The sequence below is a fragment of the Hippocampus zosterae genome, chromosome 2 (assembly GCF_025434085.1).
Source record: "Hippocampus zosterae strain Florida chromosome 2, ASM2543408v3, whole genome shotgun sequence".
Classification (NCBI taxonomy): Eukaryota; Metazoa; Chordata; class Actinopteri; order Syngnathiformes; family Syngnathidae; genus Hippocampus; species Hippocampus zosterae.
Window position 1 is genome coordinate 27,089,533 of NC_067452.1, and position 16,352 is coordinate 27,105,884.

Sequence of the window (16,352 nt, forward strand, 5' to 3'; positions counted from 1 at the left end):
AAAATCACATTCTTGAACATCAGTTTGGACTTAATAACACAAAAATTATTTTAGCTTTTTTTTCTGAGAGTTTTTGAATCCAACATTAACCCATCTCAAAATTAAAGACTGCTGAACAGCCATTACATTTTTTTTTAAAATATGGTTTGGGACCGGCAGTGGCTGAGGAATGGGGGCCACAGACCACTTTGATTTTTATTAAATAGCCTAGTTGTATCTACATCTGTTGTATCGATAAAATTCAAGAATGTTTTGACATTTATTGAAAAGGTGTCATCTCTGGGTAGGGTGGTGAATATGAACTCGAAAAGTTCTCCACTCCAAGAGACTTTATGCAGAACTAAAACTGCAGATAATGTACAGTTGTGCAAATACATTTATATACGCTGGCAGATTTTTTTTTTGTAATGACTGAACAGAGTTGATCTTTTCTTTGTTAGCTTTTTAATGATTTTCTACGGAGCCACTAAGGTGACATAGAAGGAAAAAAATGCTTTCCCTCGCAAAGTTTTGCATTCACTCGCAAAGCTTGTGAGATAGCGCCCTTTTTTTTGCAAGGGGTCTTTTTTTTTTAATTTAAATGCGCTTCATGTACTTTCGGGTCATCTTCTGGGTAACCGAAAACAAACATGGAGTGTTTGCACCTGTTGGCGAGTTTAATGGAATTTTACTTTCAAACTGACTTGAGATACAAATACAACTACCCCATTCTTGAGCTCAAATCCGGTTTCCAAGTCCTCCATTATTTTCCCTTTTTCCCCGAAGTAGTGTCATCTCTTAATGAAAATGTTTTGCTCAATGTTTTGTCGGCATACCTGCCTGTGCTTCATCTGCTTGTGTATGATTGATCATCTTTGCAGTGACTGTATATGCAGTCAAGGGCAGCTTGGAATAACACATTCCGACATGTTCAAAAATAATTTAATTGTTTTAAATGGCTGTAAGAGGGTGTGTTAAACAACATCAAATATCTTAAATCATGACATGAATGAGGAATATCTTGCTTCTCCAAATATGTGGCCGTCCTACTTAATGCCTCTTGTATCACGGTCCTCCATGTTACAGTGCTTGTTTTTTTTAAAACGTCGTTGTCTTTTTTACGTTGTCATGTTGAAAAGACTAACAAACGTAACAAAAAGAGTACAAATACCAATTTTCAAATGTAGCAAGTACAGTAAAAAAAAGATCAGAAAAATAAATAGTAGAGTAAAAAGTACAGATACCTAAAAAAACATCGAATATAATGTCATTAAATATTTGTGTTTATCTTATATGCTTACTAATGGCATGTGAATGTGTGTTTAAGTAGACAAAAGGTACCGGTACGTGATATGCTACGCCACCAGTCTAGGAGCCAGAGTTGGAACATGACAGGCGGATCTTTACGCAGGCGTTGACAAAGGTGCAGTTCACACAACATTTGTCTCATTCACTCACAGATATGCACGGAGACCACTTGCTATGGAGCATCCAGCTCGTGGCAGCGGGTGTTCAGTTGGGGAATGCGTTCTTCTTGACCGTTCTTCCTATGGTGATGAAGGAACGATATGTTAATGCTACAAGCCAATCGGATACCAACCTATCCTGTTTGGAGGACAGCTGGCAGGTCTCTGTGTCCAACTTCTTCATGACTTACAGAGTCCTGAGTCAACTGGTTCCCATCCTTCCTGGCTTTTTTCTGGCATGGCTCGGGGACATGGGCTGGAGGAAAAGCCTGATTGTGCTCCCACTGCTGGGCCTCATGCTGTCCCGGCTTGTGGTGCTATTCATGCTGATACTGGACTGGCCTGTCAAAATCTTGTGGGTGGAGGTGATCATCACTGCGTTGTGTGGGGGCTCGACTGTGTTCTGGAGTGGCATCATGACACTGCTGTCTCTTGGCTCTACAAGGCAGGATAGATCCAAAGTATTGATGAGAGCAGAGCTTATCAGTGGACTGTCTGGTGTTGTGGGCTGTATGACGGCAGGGCACTTGTACAATTTTTCCAGTACAACCCTGAGACCAGGTGTTGTCACCTTGCTGATATGTGTTCTATTCCATGGGTCCTGCATGATCTACGTGATCTTCTTCCTACAGGCGAGTGTTTTGTTGCTCATTCACTGGCCTTAAAAAGAAACTTCCCAAAATGCTGACTTTTATAATCACAAAGACATCAGACGTCAATTTTGCCTGTTGACTTTGTACAGCCTGACAAATACTGTACCTTTCAGTTTCAGTTAATGGCAGCAATTTGTGTTCGGCAAATTAGTTTGAATGATGATTGTAACCCATTAAAAAGAGAAAAAAAGCCACACAAGTGTCAGGACTCACCCCCACCTCTAACAAGAGGTATTACTGTGCATTTAAAAAAAATAGAGCTACGAAAATGAATCTCCTGTTTTACAAGTGTGTTTACTACCAGTCACATTGCATTCCGTTTTCTACGCAATTCATATCTTCGCATCATCGTCAATGAAATTAAAACAAATTCCATGCAGGCAGGAGCATTGTGCGATAACAAGACCTTGATGAAAGCCAACAACAACACCACATGTGACCATCCACACAAAGTCGTCAACATAATACTGCTGTGGGTGTCAGGACTACTCTACAATGCTGTAGATTCTTCAACCAGAAACATTCTGGTCTTATTTCAGTTCATGGAGCCTCTTCACTGGAATGTGACACAGGTGAGTCGATTTGAAACTTCCTTCCCGCTGGCTTTTGCAGTGTTAATGTTTGTGCTCAAGAATAAATAATCTCATCTCATTAGTAAATGCTAATAGGAAGCACATCGTGCGACATTAAATTCACGTTACATCCAAAAGGAAAATGAGTTTTCTCTGACTACCCTGTCTTCCCCTCCCCCCGCACAACATATTAGGTGAGGATGATCTTTTAGAGACACTTGAAAATCGGGCATAGGCTGATTTTGATGGGAATGGTCAGATTCAACACAATTATTTGTGCTTGTTCTAACGATGACACGTGTGGTTCCTGCAGGTTAGCTACGGGAATGCGTCCGGCTTCCTGATTACAATCTCAAGTTTCCTGAGTTCTGTGATTTTATCAAGGTGGCTCAGTGATAGCTCTCTGATCACTATTGGCCTGCTCTCCAATGCCGCCGGGATGCTTCCAATGGCTTTTGCCACAACTACATACATGTTCTTCATTGGTAAATTATTCTGAGATCACGTTTAAAAAAAATATTTCACCATGATTAGTCTACCATGATAAACACCGGGACTTTCTCTCTAGCCCGTGTTCTGGCACTTTTCTCCCTGATGCCTGTTCCGTTGATATGTTCTCTACTGTCCCAGCAAGTGCATGGTTCTTCATACAGTGAGTTATTGATTATTTATTGCCTGGAGTTTGCATGTTCTCCCCGTCATTTCTTTGTATTAAATGTCTTGAATTTGTTTTTGAATAATTTTTCGTGACATAACTTAAAGTATTTCTTTCAACTAGCGCACATACCCATGAAACGCAATGAATTAAGGTTCCCCTGACTGCTTGTTTCCTGCTGCGTATCTGCAAGTTATCCAATGTGATTTGGCCTCGCAAGCGAAGTGTTGAATGAGAATGTATTGTTGATTTATAAATGGTAATCGTTTCATTTCAAGGATTTCCCTCTCATTCGCAGGTAAAGTGCTTATTTCACTGCAGCTGTCTTTGAAATTGTCCAGCGCGGGAACTAACTTAATCTACGCCAAGATTTACCAATTGACTTTTAATTGGTTTCCTGGCTTTGTCCTGATACTGACCAGCTTGATCTCCATCGTGGCCATCATACCCATAAGGTAGCCCGCATTCATCATTTATACAAACAAAAAAAATCAAATAGTATGCTTTCTTTGATAATGAAGTACAGTATGATATAGTACAATTCACTACAATATAGTACAATATGGAGACTGTATACATGTGGTTACCAAGTACTGCACAACTACAAATCCATGACAGCTTTTTATCGAGTACTAGCATGCAAATAGAACAGACAGAATACAATAATTTATAAATCATGCTCAATCTATATGTCATTGAACACACCACAAAGACGGGATATTTAACGATCATCCATCCTTCCATCCATTCATCCTGAAAGGTCACAAAGGTGGGGGTGGGGAGTGGTTGCTGGAGCCTATCCCAGCTGACTTTGGCAGTAGGCATATGACACCCTGAACCGGGCGTCAGTCAAACACCGGGCACACGGGTGTCACACCGTCACTGAGTGGGAACTGATCCCACGATGCCCGTACACAAGTCAGCTGAGTGTACCACTACACCATCAGTGACTAATGTTGAAAGTAATAAACTTGATTGTTTTTAGCCAAAAATCCATCCGTCCATCCATCCATTTTCTGATCGGCTTATTGCCACAAGGGTTGTGGAGCTCAGGGACACTTCAGAAAACCAATACCAGTAAATACAGTTAGGCACCATATCCCTAAGTGCAACTTAGAACTCTACTATGCGTACCAAAAGCCATTCATCAACGACACCCAGAAACACCGCTTGGCTTCTCTGGGCCGGAGCTCATCTAAGATGGACATATGCAAAGTGGAAAAATGATCTTTGGTGTGACGAGTCCACATTTCAAATTTTTATGGGAAATTGTGAACGTTGTGTCCTCCGGGCCAAAGTGGAAAAGAACCACCCGGACTGCTGTGGATGCAAAGTTCAAAAGCCCGCTTCTGTGTCATTTTAGTGCCAATGGCATACGTAACTTACACATCTGAGAAGGCACTATTAATGCTAAAAAGTACATGCAGGCTTTGTCACTGACAGGCGTGGCTATATACCGGTAATCAGTTTCCTATTTAGGTTTTTAACTGTGAAAACGATATTGCGAATACTTCAAAGGGTAACCAAGATGAATACCAGAGGGCTGTCTATGGATGAAAATACCAGCCATTGTAAAGGTGTGAGAAGATCAATCAGACCCATTGCGCAACCTTTGTCCATACCCAGTACTACACAACTATTTGAAATGTCCCACAGAAGAAAGAATTCACAGGTAGCAGACGTTAGACAGGTAGATCAAGGAAAACTGCAGCTGTTGATGACACAAAGCTGTCAAGAAATGCAGTCCCCTAAAACAACTGTTCGTGACATCAGTAACAACCTGCAGAGAGCACGAGTGACAGCATCACAATCTAATGTTTGCACAAGACACACCTCAGTCTTTCTAGCATAATGTTTTATGGACTGAAGAGACAAAGAATAACCTTTATCAAACTAATGGAAAAGCTAACGTTTCGAGAAGTAAAGCATTTGGTCATGATCTCAAAGGTATAAGCTCATTCGTATCATGAGCTGGGCTTGCATAGATCCATAATGTAAGATACAAAGGCAACAGCACAATGAACTGCAGTCTTTCAAGTCTGGAGAAACATGTTGCAGTTACACACCTGCATCGCTTGGCGGAGAATCAAGTCAGCTGTGTTCACGCCTGCAGCTGTGAAAAATGCACCATGCTGTACCCACTTGCATGATTCTGCGAAAATACCCAAATTGAATCTGGCCTGCCCTGTGCAGATTTAGAACACACACTATGCCACACTTGCTCTAATGTCCTTGGTCTTCTTAAAATCCAGCTGTTCTAATACTTTTGCTGACCTTAAAATGTAACTTCATCTTTTGATGTCAAACCCCAACGTTTTGTATAGCATCATGTTCGACATGGTATAAATACAATATGGTCAGAGATGCCAGCCAACTCGAGAGCAAAATTGTATAGGGCCAAGCTATGGCTTAATAATGTACTTTTTAATTGCTCGTATACAAATACTTGAGTCTCTGGAGTGCCTTCCCACCTATCAAGTGTGAAATTAAACAACCAAGTCAATCTGCTGTAACCTGCCTATATCGGAAATTGTGTCTGTGAGTGAGCCATTCTGAACTTTGTGACGCCATGGAAATTTGCCATTCATTTGCACTCTGGACATGAAGGATTGAACATTGCCTGCTCTGGAGGGAGTTTCAAATGCTCCAGACGTCTCCAATAACACAACATAATGTTACTAGATTTGTTGATAGGCACTTTTAAAAAAATAGTATTATAATGGACAAGACTAGTCATTATTTATCTTTAAATTGCTGCAAAAGGTATAATATCTCCAGGCACTTCATAACTTTCTTCTGTCTTTCCTTCCAGAATATTTGACAGCAGACTGTCTGTTGGGTGCATCTACCTGGTCATCGCAGATGAAGAGGCCAGTGAACATGACCTTTTACTTGAGATGGAAGACTCCAGTGATGACAGACCTATTTGCAAGTAGAATCCTTCATGTGTTCAAAAAAGGAACAGAACAAGAACTTACCCTAGGAGAAAGCAATCACTATTCTGGCTTCAAATGTTATTAAAATAGAAGCAGCGCTATCGGACAACGAATAACTTTATTGTGTGCTTTGGTGTTTCTCCGTTTCATTTTCTGGTGTGTTTGTTTTGCACATGGGAGAGTCTGTCTCAAACCCCTTTTTGACCAGTTAGTGCGGACGAGAATTGAGACCCTTACTGTAAAAGCAGCTCTGTCAGACTGTCATTCTGAGAGCATGTTTTTGACCTGTGTTTTAGACATTACAGTAGACCAGTCTAACTAATTACCGGTACCTGTCGGTTGATTTGAAAAGACAATTCATAAATGCTTATTTACAGTTGCAGTTTCTCCAAAAACATTGGAACGACAAGATTAATTCCTTTGTTTTTGTTGTACACTATCCAGAAGACATTCAGGTTTCAGAGCAAAAGATCTATATGAAGCCAAAGGTTCCAGCTTTTATTTCATGCTGTTTACATATGGATATGTTAAACAAGTCAGGACGCAGCACATCTTATTCGATGCCACCCACTTTTCAAGTGAGAAAAAATACTGGAACATCTGACTGGCCAAGTCAACCACCAGACCTTAACCCAATCGTATATGCATTTCACCTCAAAGAGGAGACTGAAGGAAAAACCCTCGAGAAACAAACAAGAACACAAAGTGCCGGCACTGAAGGCCAGGAAAAGCATTTCAAATGAAGAAGGCAACAATCCGGTGAAGTCAATGGCTCACATGGCTTGATGGAGTTGTTGCCAGTAAGGCTTAAGACACGAAATATTACATGCTATTCTCTTGAAGTTAAATTAATATTGTCTGTTCATGTACTTTTGCTCACTTGAAAAGTTGGTGGCTTCAAACCAAAGGAAGCACTGTCCAGAGTTGTGTAACACATCTAGGTCAAGGTCAAGGTCATCTTTATTGTCAAATATGCTTGATGTATGACATGCATCTAGATGTAGAAACCATGAAATAAAGCTGCTATTCTGAAATTTCGTCCTCGTATTTTGAGTCCTCAACAAAAACAGGAATGTACCTTGCCATTCCAATACTTTTGGAGGGCAATGTGCAGTATATGTGTGTTGTACTATTTATGTGTATGAATATACATATACCGTATATGTAGATAAGAATATGTATGTGCATGTGCTGGATTTGCATATGGAAATAGGTCTGTAGAATAGCGTTTTTTAAAATTGTTTAGTTATAATACCTCAAAATGAAATTCTACTTACACTCTGCTCTCTATTTTTCTGTTGTACACCCAACAGCGAACCATATCACCCATATGCAGGCCTGCAAAGAGAGATATCAGAGTGAAAGGGATGTGCAAACTGTGCTGCACGGCTTGAGCTAGCTGGGGTGTTGGTTTGGTGCCTTACCAGGAAGCAGACTTGCAACTAGTTGCTGTCACCGGCTCCAAAGGCCAGGTCTTTTATTTACTGTATAATAATACAATCCAGAACTTATTAGCTTACTTGGTGGCATGAATTACTATTTAACCGGTATTCATTACTGTTTTACTCTTATCAAACAGCTGCATGTTTAATATTCTGGTCAGGATTCGACACCTTTCAAGTTTATATCCTCACTTATCACAGCTATCTGTGAGGAAATTAAGTCAGCGAGTCATGTTTTTGAATGTCTGTTTTAAACAATAAAGATGATAGAATTGGATTTTATGCATTTGACTACTTCCCCACCCCCCGCATGAACACTTGGTGAGGAATTACCCCACTGAATTTGATTAAAGGGAAAAGTGAAGTGAAAACTGACAGCCAACTTCTATAGATAGAAACTAGCAGGCAGAACAAATTTGGCATGTGTAGATTCAGCAAGTAGCAGGAAGTCCCACCCACAGGAACTAGTCAGCAGGGCAGGCTTCATGTTTCACAAAGAAGGAAGCAGTCAGAAAAATACCACTGAGCCTGGTAAGCTGCTGTTTTTTAAATTCTCATAGCAGGATTCTCGCGAAGCACTAGGTCAAGAAAATATGTAATTTGGAATTCTGTGTGTGTTTAGGGGAGCAATAAAGACAGTCCAAAGAATCATGGTCTGCTAAATTCAAGCATTAATTTGTGTCTTAAAAAGTCTTCTATTTGGTGTCGAGATTTTTGTGATTCTCTTTAAGAGCAGGATGCCGGTTGACCGTTCTACAGCTGTGATGTTTTTTTTTTTAAACACATGACACTTGCTCATAAAATGTGTCACTGGACAGCTGCAAACACCAGAAATAATTCACCCTCATTTTCTGTACATCGCCTGGATGACCTAATTGACCTTCAAATATTAGTATTAAAACCGCACTGACTGTCCCTAATGACTCTTCATTAGGGACACTTTTGTAGTCTAATGAGATCCACCTTCACTGACACGTTGAGAAAATGATACAGTACTTAAAATGTCTATTATTTATTTATTATTTTGGGACTATAAATAAACAGCATAGGACTAGGTCATAGATGGATGCTTCTTAAATGTGCATAATAATATGCTATTCATTAATGATAAATTATCACATTTTATTATATATTTTGAAAAAACTCATAATGAATTGACCACTACATAAAAAACTGAATAAGGTATAATTTACTCAATGGTGTATTTTATCATTGATAAAAAAATGCTACTAATATTTTGTTTCCATGAAAACCTTACGAGATAACAAAAAAAACCTAATAAAAATGAAAAAAATATACACGCTTTAATTCACAAATCTTGGTGAATATCCAATCCAATAAAATGCTATATTAATGCATCACATATTACAGGGCCGGAATGAAGAACCTTTGTCTATCACTTTGTACTGCGTCGTATCATCCTGTGAGTCGCTTGATTCTCATAATTCAGTTTCATAGTGAAGGAAAATCAGACATCTATGGTCCATTCCAGTATTGCATCTGCAACGTTAAATGAATACTTCCTTGACCTAAAACTATGCATTATAGTTGTAGAGGCTGATTTATTGGATTATACAATACAATACAATACAATACATCCCGATTTATATAGCGCTTTCACAACAGCTGCAGCTGTAAGAAAACCGTTAACATCAAGTAAAATAATAAACACAACACATAATATAAAACACGGACAGTCGTGCAATCCTAACTTATGCAAGGGTACCAATGTTGTGACTGTTGTGTGGCTTCCCCACCATATTTAATATCTGTCTTCCCATGACTAAGACGACTAACAATTGCACTATGATCGCAAGTGCTGCGCCCAAAGATAAGCACGACAAAGAAGATTCCAGCCAGCCCTGTGACTGCGTGACATGTATGGCTATGTGTACTTTTTGTCATTTTAACAGCGATACAACATAGTATTGTGCTTTACATTGGAAGCTGAACCGCAAGGCCAAATAACACACAAAGTTACAAATGAGCACACACCCAAGGTATTGTATTGCTCCTCTCATCATATTGTCACCTGTCTGGTATGTACAATCTAGTCTACAATATGTAAAATATAAACTCCACAAGCTCTCTCATTTTTTTTAACTTGCTAGAGGGGTTGGGAAAGTTCCGAGGTGAAGATAGCAACCCAATCGCTAAGTTGGGAATATCAAGTCTTCTTTTGTAAATTAGCTCCTCTCAGTTTGCAACTATGTTGTTAGTGTAAGCAATGCACACTTTACATCATTGGGGATACACTTTCAACTATGGAAGCCACAAAAAAAAAAAGATTTAAAAATCGTCCTTATAAATAAAATCAATTCATCTCCCAATAATTTTTTTAGGGTATGTTCAAAGCTATGTATGGAAACTTATGTTCCACGGAAAGAATGAATTAAAACCACAGCAACAATAAGGGCAATCTCAGTTTTATATATCTTAGTATTGCAACTTTATTCTCTGAAAAATAGCTTCTAGCATGACTTTATTTTTATAATTATGACTGACTGTCTTATTGTTAAGAGTATTTTCAAGAAGTTTTTTTCCTATGTTGCCTGCACACGTCTTCATAAAAGGTGTGCGTCTTGAGAAAGCAGGTCAGGTACTGTATGACTGTCCACAGCATTCTTGTTACGTTGTGAAAGCGCGATATAAATCGGCATGTATTGTATTCTTTCACTTCTACTCGTAGTCTGCATTGTATTTGTCATTTTTGTCTCCACAACCAAAAAAATGTTTAATCAGACAAAATCGTCTTTGTGTGTTATTCTTACAGTTGTGACAATGAGGCACATATTCCTCCTCCTGCTTCCCTGTCTTGATGTTTGTAGCATCCAGGCAGCTGCAAATCTCAGAGTCTGTGCCTTCAACCTTCAACATTTTGGGGAATCCAAAGCCAAGAAGCAGGACGTCATGCAGACATATGCTAAGGTAATGCATGCGTGGCTTGAAGAAATCCATCTTTTTAACTTGCTGCGCATTGTGGTTGAACTTACTAGTTAAGGGGCTGACTGTTGATTTGAGCTTCCAAAATGACCAAGCCTAATGGGACAGGTGAGGTGCCCTTTAGCAAGGCACCAAACCCTGAAGTGACGAGCTTGGTCTTTCATGTCTCCAATAGTGCAGGTGCACTGGATACTACACATGTGTCTACAATATCAATTTACGCAACCATGAATAAATGTTCCGTAAACTACTCTTCTTTTACTTAAATGATTCAACACACAAACCACCTTCCTATGAGGCTCATCAATCAGATTATCCTGAATAACATTCTAGCACAAAATCATTTGACCTTACACAGGGGGAAACAATTATGCCCACTAGCACTCTCATACATACAGGTTAAATAACTTCCCTTTTGGCATTGACACACATAAACAAATGTTAAGGAATACAGGCAGAATTGTAGGAGCCCAGTGGGCGGCAGGGGCTATGAGGAACTAAATCCAGAGAGAAAAACACATGTTGACTTTCACTTTGACTGCTCCGTCACGAGCAGTATATTAAAGGAATGACGAATAGATATTTTAACAGAGGATAGCTTTGAAAGAAAAAAAAAACATCCGTAGCGAGGTGACTTTGTGAAAGCCGATTCAAGTTTTTGCTTTTAAAGCCTTGAACTTTCTGGCACCTTCCTATCTTTTAGCCTGACGTTTACCTGATATGCCCTTTGTAAGAGTCTTAGGCCCTTTGAATGATGCTCCACATAAAGCGCTTGCTATCCATGTCTGTGATACTGATCGGGGTGTCACTCCAAGGTAACTAACCCTTTCATGACCTCTTGCAGATCATCACCCGGTGCGATGTGTGCCTACTTCAGGAAGTGAGAGACAACAGACAAAAAGCTTTGCCCCAACTACTTGAGCATCTTAACAAGTGATTAAATGATTAAACACACAAACACACACATATGTTTGTCAATATGTTGACCCTTGTCCCTTTCTGTTAATATGATTCATATTCAGGTATGACCTTCAGCATGAATATAAAGCTGTGGCGAGTGAGAGATTGGGCAGGTCTGAAGCATACCAGGAGCAGTATGTGTTTGTCTACAGGTAAGCAAAACGACATATCAACACATGCAAGTAGCACATCAATTATGCAGCTCGGTGTAATATACCAAATGTCACAGAAGTGGGATGTGTGCAGGGCTAATAAAGTGACAGTCACGGGCCAGTATCAGTACCCTGACGACAAGCCAGGAGATGTGGATGCCTTCTCCAGAGAGCCGTTTGTTGTCCGCTTCAAAGCTCCAAAGACAGGTCTGTCTCCCGACACCAAAAATCATCCTAAAAATGTATCCGTGTGGCACAGAGGAGCTTCCATGTTCTTACACCTCCCTACTTGTGTCTTCAGCGATCAAGGAGTTCGTCCTTATTCCGCAACACACCAGTCCAGCTAACGTCTCGAAGGAACTTGATGCACTTTATGATGTTTTGCAACATGTAAGGAGGATGTGGAAAACGGAGGTAAAATGAATGTCATTTTGAGCTGTCTATCCATCCAACCACTGTATTTTACTACACGTTCCTTAGTAGTCATGTTAAAATGATCTTACATTAATTCATGCATCATAGAAGCTAAAAGAACAAATCTTAACCAGGGGTGCCAGTAATTCTGGAGGGCAGTTTATTTAGATACGTAGGTTCATGATGAAGGGAGCCATTGAACCAAACACCAAATTAAATGGTGCCACAAAATTACGCATTAGAAGCAAATAAATAAATAAATGTACCGTAAATAAACCTGCGTGGCTTTTCTCCGGGTACTCGGATTTCCTCCCACATTCCAAAAATATGCATGGCAGGTTAATGGAAGACTCTAAATTGTCCCAAGGTGTGTGTGCGCAAATAGTTGTTCGTCTATGTGTGCCCTGTGATTGGCTGGCAACCAGTTCGGGTGCAACCCACTGACTACCCGAATACAGTGGGGTTGGGCTCCAGCGCGCCCGCAGTCGGCATGTGGATGAGTGGATTAGAAAATGGATTGATGGATGGAGAACACAAACAATACGTAACATTAATGCTTCCTACTCAGGAAACTGAGGTCTTTTGGGGTTCAGGGGTCACTCCTTAAGACGTTCTATAACTCGGTGGTGGCCTCGGCCATCTATTATGGCATTGTCTGCTGGTCAGGCAGCATCTCGGCCCGGGACAGAAAGAGACTGGAGCGACTGGTCAGGAAGGCCAGTTCTGTCCTGGGTTGCTCCCTTGACACTCTGGAGGAGGTGGGCAACAGAAGGATGGTAACTAAGCTAAAAGCTATGATGGCCAGTCCCTCCCACCCCCTCCAGCCCGCCCTGACAGCACTTGGTAGCTCCTTCAGCCAGAGACTGTTACACCCGCGCTGCAAGAAGGAGAGATACCGACGCTCGTTCCTACCGACTGCTGTCAGGCTGATGAATAAAAAATAACAATTATAATAATAATAATAATTAAATGATGTGAAGGTAAATTGTAAATAGTACTGTGATTTATCCATTTGTGTTCATATTGTATTTAATTGAAAGATGTTTGTTGTTGTTTTTTTTTCTCTTCTTCTTTCTAAATACATTCTTGCTGATGGAGGCTGTAAATTTCCCCATTGTGGGACAAATAAAGGATATCTTATCTTATCTTATCTTAAAACACATAAGCAGCAACCAGTTGTGAGACAGCAAAAACTGTTTCCAAATGCAGCTAGGCTTGCTGGGAAAGTCCTCCTTTTGTCACTTTCAAATGTTGTTGACAAACAGGGTGCATTACCACTTCATACTGGAAATGTGGAGCACAGACATACTGAAATATGAATGTAAATCTAACCTAGCCCCACCACAAAAATCATCTCAATATAAGGTGAATATAAAAAGAGACAGAGGCACATGGTGTTCCTCTGTCTGGATGTCACAGTTACAAGCACCTCATTCATACCTGTCAACTCATATGGTTTAGCCATAGTTCATACGGATTTTGTGGTGACTCTTACGTATATGGCCGTATCGCACAAATCATACGGATTCAGAAAATTTCAGGGGGGGGGGTTTGTTTGTCGTTTGCTTTAGCCCAGAATGATGCTAGTCTACTCGAATGGTTTCATTTCCGGTAACAAAATCAAGTGATAACTAGTTGAAAACAGCAGAGTATTCATTGGACACTTCGGTAGTGTACAAGCTTACACTTGTACACTTATACCAAGCTATAAAATACACTGTAGTAAATAAGGATTTTTTGGTAGTTTATACAGGTTGGCGCTACGAAAAGTTGACAGGTATGCTCATTCATTGCTTCGGAGGTAGTCCATTTATGAATGCTATGTTCCAGTTATGATTTTTGTGCATTATATAGAATATAATACTTCTTGGGGACTTCAATGCTGATTGTGCCTACCTTTCCAAGAGGAGTCGCGGGAAATTGCGCTTGTTTAGAGACAGCAATCTGTTCTGGTTGATGCCAGAAAAGACGGACACCACCGTCCGAGACTCCACCTCCTGTGCCTACGACAGGTAAATCAGTGACAAGCAAGTGACAGCATGGAAAAGTTAACACCGAACAATCATTTCATTTGAATACAATTGATCGGGGGGCCTGTTGGGGCGGGGGCGGGGAGGACTATGGAGCATATCTGTTTTAAGGAAAGTAAGATTTATTAGCATGTTTAAATACAGTGATGGTCATTATGTGAGTTCATTTGTATTTCCTTTGCTCTTCATCAGGATTGTCGTGCACGGTGACACACTTGCCAATGCAGTTGTACCCTTTTCAGCCAAGCCATTTAACTTTCAAATGGAATATCGTCTCTCGGAGGAAGAGGTAACTGGCTCCGTTTTTCTATGACTGCATTTCATGTGAATTTTTGACTTGCATTGAAATAAAATATCATACAAATCTAAGTCAAACTAGATTACATTGGTCAACATGGAAGTACACTTTTTTTTTTTATTATTGCTGATTCTGAATCAGCTGTCGTTCTTTTTCTCTTGGACATACGATATTAATAATAATGATGACATTACCAATATGATATTTAACATTGTAATATATTTTGACATATTTATGAATAAAGGGTTAGGTTCAGAAACAGTTGGCATTTTTTTCTGAAATGTCAAAGCTATAAATGACCATGCATAATAATATCCATTTTGGGCAAACTTTTATAGGTCAACCCTATATAACATTTTTTTAAATATCCCAAATCAGTCAATAAATCAAATCTCAATATCTTAAATCAGGGACAAAACTACATTTAGACAAGGAATCTCAAATGAAAATTCTATTTTTGACTTTGGACTTGTCAGCCAACCACAGGGCACAGATCAAAAGACAACCATTCACACAACATACTGTATTTGTTCTGAAATATTTTTCTTTTCTGCTCAGGCACTCAAGGTGAGCGACCATTACCCCATTGAGGTCCTCCTGAAGAACAACGCATCAAAAGTCTCCTTTAGCCTCTTCCTTGTTTCACTTCTCATATTCTCTGCAGATGAATCACTTGTACACGTAGTTAGATGGCAATCCCACTGAAGGTGGGGTAATGACGTGAAATGCACCTCTCGTTGTATTTTAAAAACACTTTTTCAGGTAAAACACGGCACACTGTCTAACCTCACAGAAAATCTCTGTGTCTTGTAATGATCTCAATGGTGGCAGTGTGAGCTTTTTAACTCTGTACAATGTCATTTCTCCAGTGTCTTCTTCTATCCTAAACAGGATAGGGACCTTTTCGACTTTACTAGTGTCACACTGGCTTTTTGTATCAGCCAAAATAAGTATGATAGTAATGTAGTATTCGCACACTAGTAATGTGATTTTTTTTTTATATGTCAAGCTGTAATACAGTAAAATCATCACTGTTATTTGATTTACTGTGATCGCATTACACATGTATGGTATGCTTTTTAACATGAAATGTTGAACTTGCTTTGATGTGTTCAAGCTGTACTTTATCACACAACGATCAGTGTTTGATTCTAAACAAAAAGATGTGCATTCAGCACACATTATCTTTCATATTGGAAGAGATTGTGGTTATGATGCTTAAAGCAATGTATGCTTTGGGTTTGTATGCAAACTATATCAACAGAAATGAATAAACAACGACTGCCTATTGCTGTTCAGGGGTTTCATAGTTTTGCCGGATTACGTAAAAATATACAAACATTCTTCAGATGTATGCTGATAGTCAACATATTCACCCATATCACATTATCACACTCACACCATCCATAAACCATATTACACCTTTCCTCCAACATCCCCACTGGCTCCCCATTATACACCCCATTCAATATAAAATCCCGCTCCTTACTTTTAAAGCTATCCACAACCTTGCCCCTCAATATCTACCTGACCTCATCCACACTGCCACATCTGTCCGCTCTCTTCGTTCTTCCTCCTCACTCCTCCTCACTGTCCCCCCAGCCCACCTCGTCACTATGGGGAGCAGAGCGACTGAAGGCTCTGCTCCCCACCTCTGGAACACACTCCCCGCTGACCTTCGTAACATAGACTCATCAACACATTTCAAATCCAGCCTCAGAACACAACTGGTGAGACAATCTTATTCACTCTGACCATAAATCCATCCATTTTGTTTTATTTTATTTGATGTTGTTTTTAACATTGTATTTGTGTTTTTAACTGCTTGTTGTAAGGTGTCCTTGAGTGATTA

The 16,352-nt window shown here is 39.8% G+C and overlaps 2 protein-coding genes across 4 annotated transcripts; both read left to right on the plus strand.

The window, feature by feature from the left end:
- Positions 1-1,288: 1,288 nt before the first annotated feature.
- Positions 1,289-7,271, plus strand: LOC127596330 (thymic stromal cotransporter homolog). The gene is made up of 5 exons (XM_052058655.1): positions 1,289-2,103; positions 2,971-3,155; positions 3,239-3,322; positions 3,624-3,780; positions 6,138-7,271. Exons 1-5 carry the CDS (start codon positions 1,442-1,444, stop codon positions 6,259-6,261), a joined length of 1,212 nt encoding a protein of 403 aa, XP_051914615.1. The 5' UTR covers positions 1,289-1,441; the 3' UTR covers positions 6,262-7,271.
- An 849-nt stretch (positions 7,272-8,120) lies between these two features.
- Positions 8,121-15,793, plus strand: dnase1l1 (deoxyribonuclease I-like 1). 3 transcript variants are annotated; one of them, XM_052058292.1, is made up of 9 exons: positions 8,121-8,234; positions 10,477-10,631; positions 11,491-11,579; positions 11,669-11,758; positions 11,853-11,965; positions 12,060-12,172; positions 14,027-14,184; positions 14,395-14,491; positions 15,059-15,793. In XM_052058292.1, exons 1-9 carry the CDS (start codon positions 8,189-8,191, stop codon positions 15,203-15,205), a joined length of 1,008 nt encoding a protein of 335 aa, XP_051914252.1. In that variant the 5' UTR covers positions 8,121-8,188; the 3' UTR covers positions 15,206-15,793. The 3 variants fall into 3 exon arrangements, with proteins under 3 accessions (XP_051914252.1, XP_051914253.1, XP_051914254.1); XM_052058293.1 differs by having other exon boundaries at positions 11,669-11,740; XM_052058294.1 differs by lacking the exon at positions 8,121-8,234 and adding an exon at positions 9,042-9,126.
- Positions 15,794-16,352: the final 559 nt, after the last annotated feature.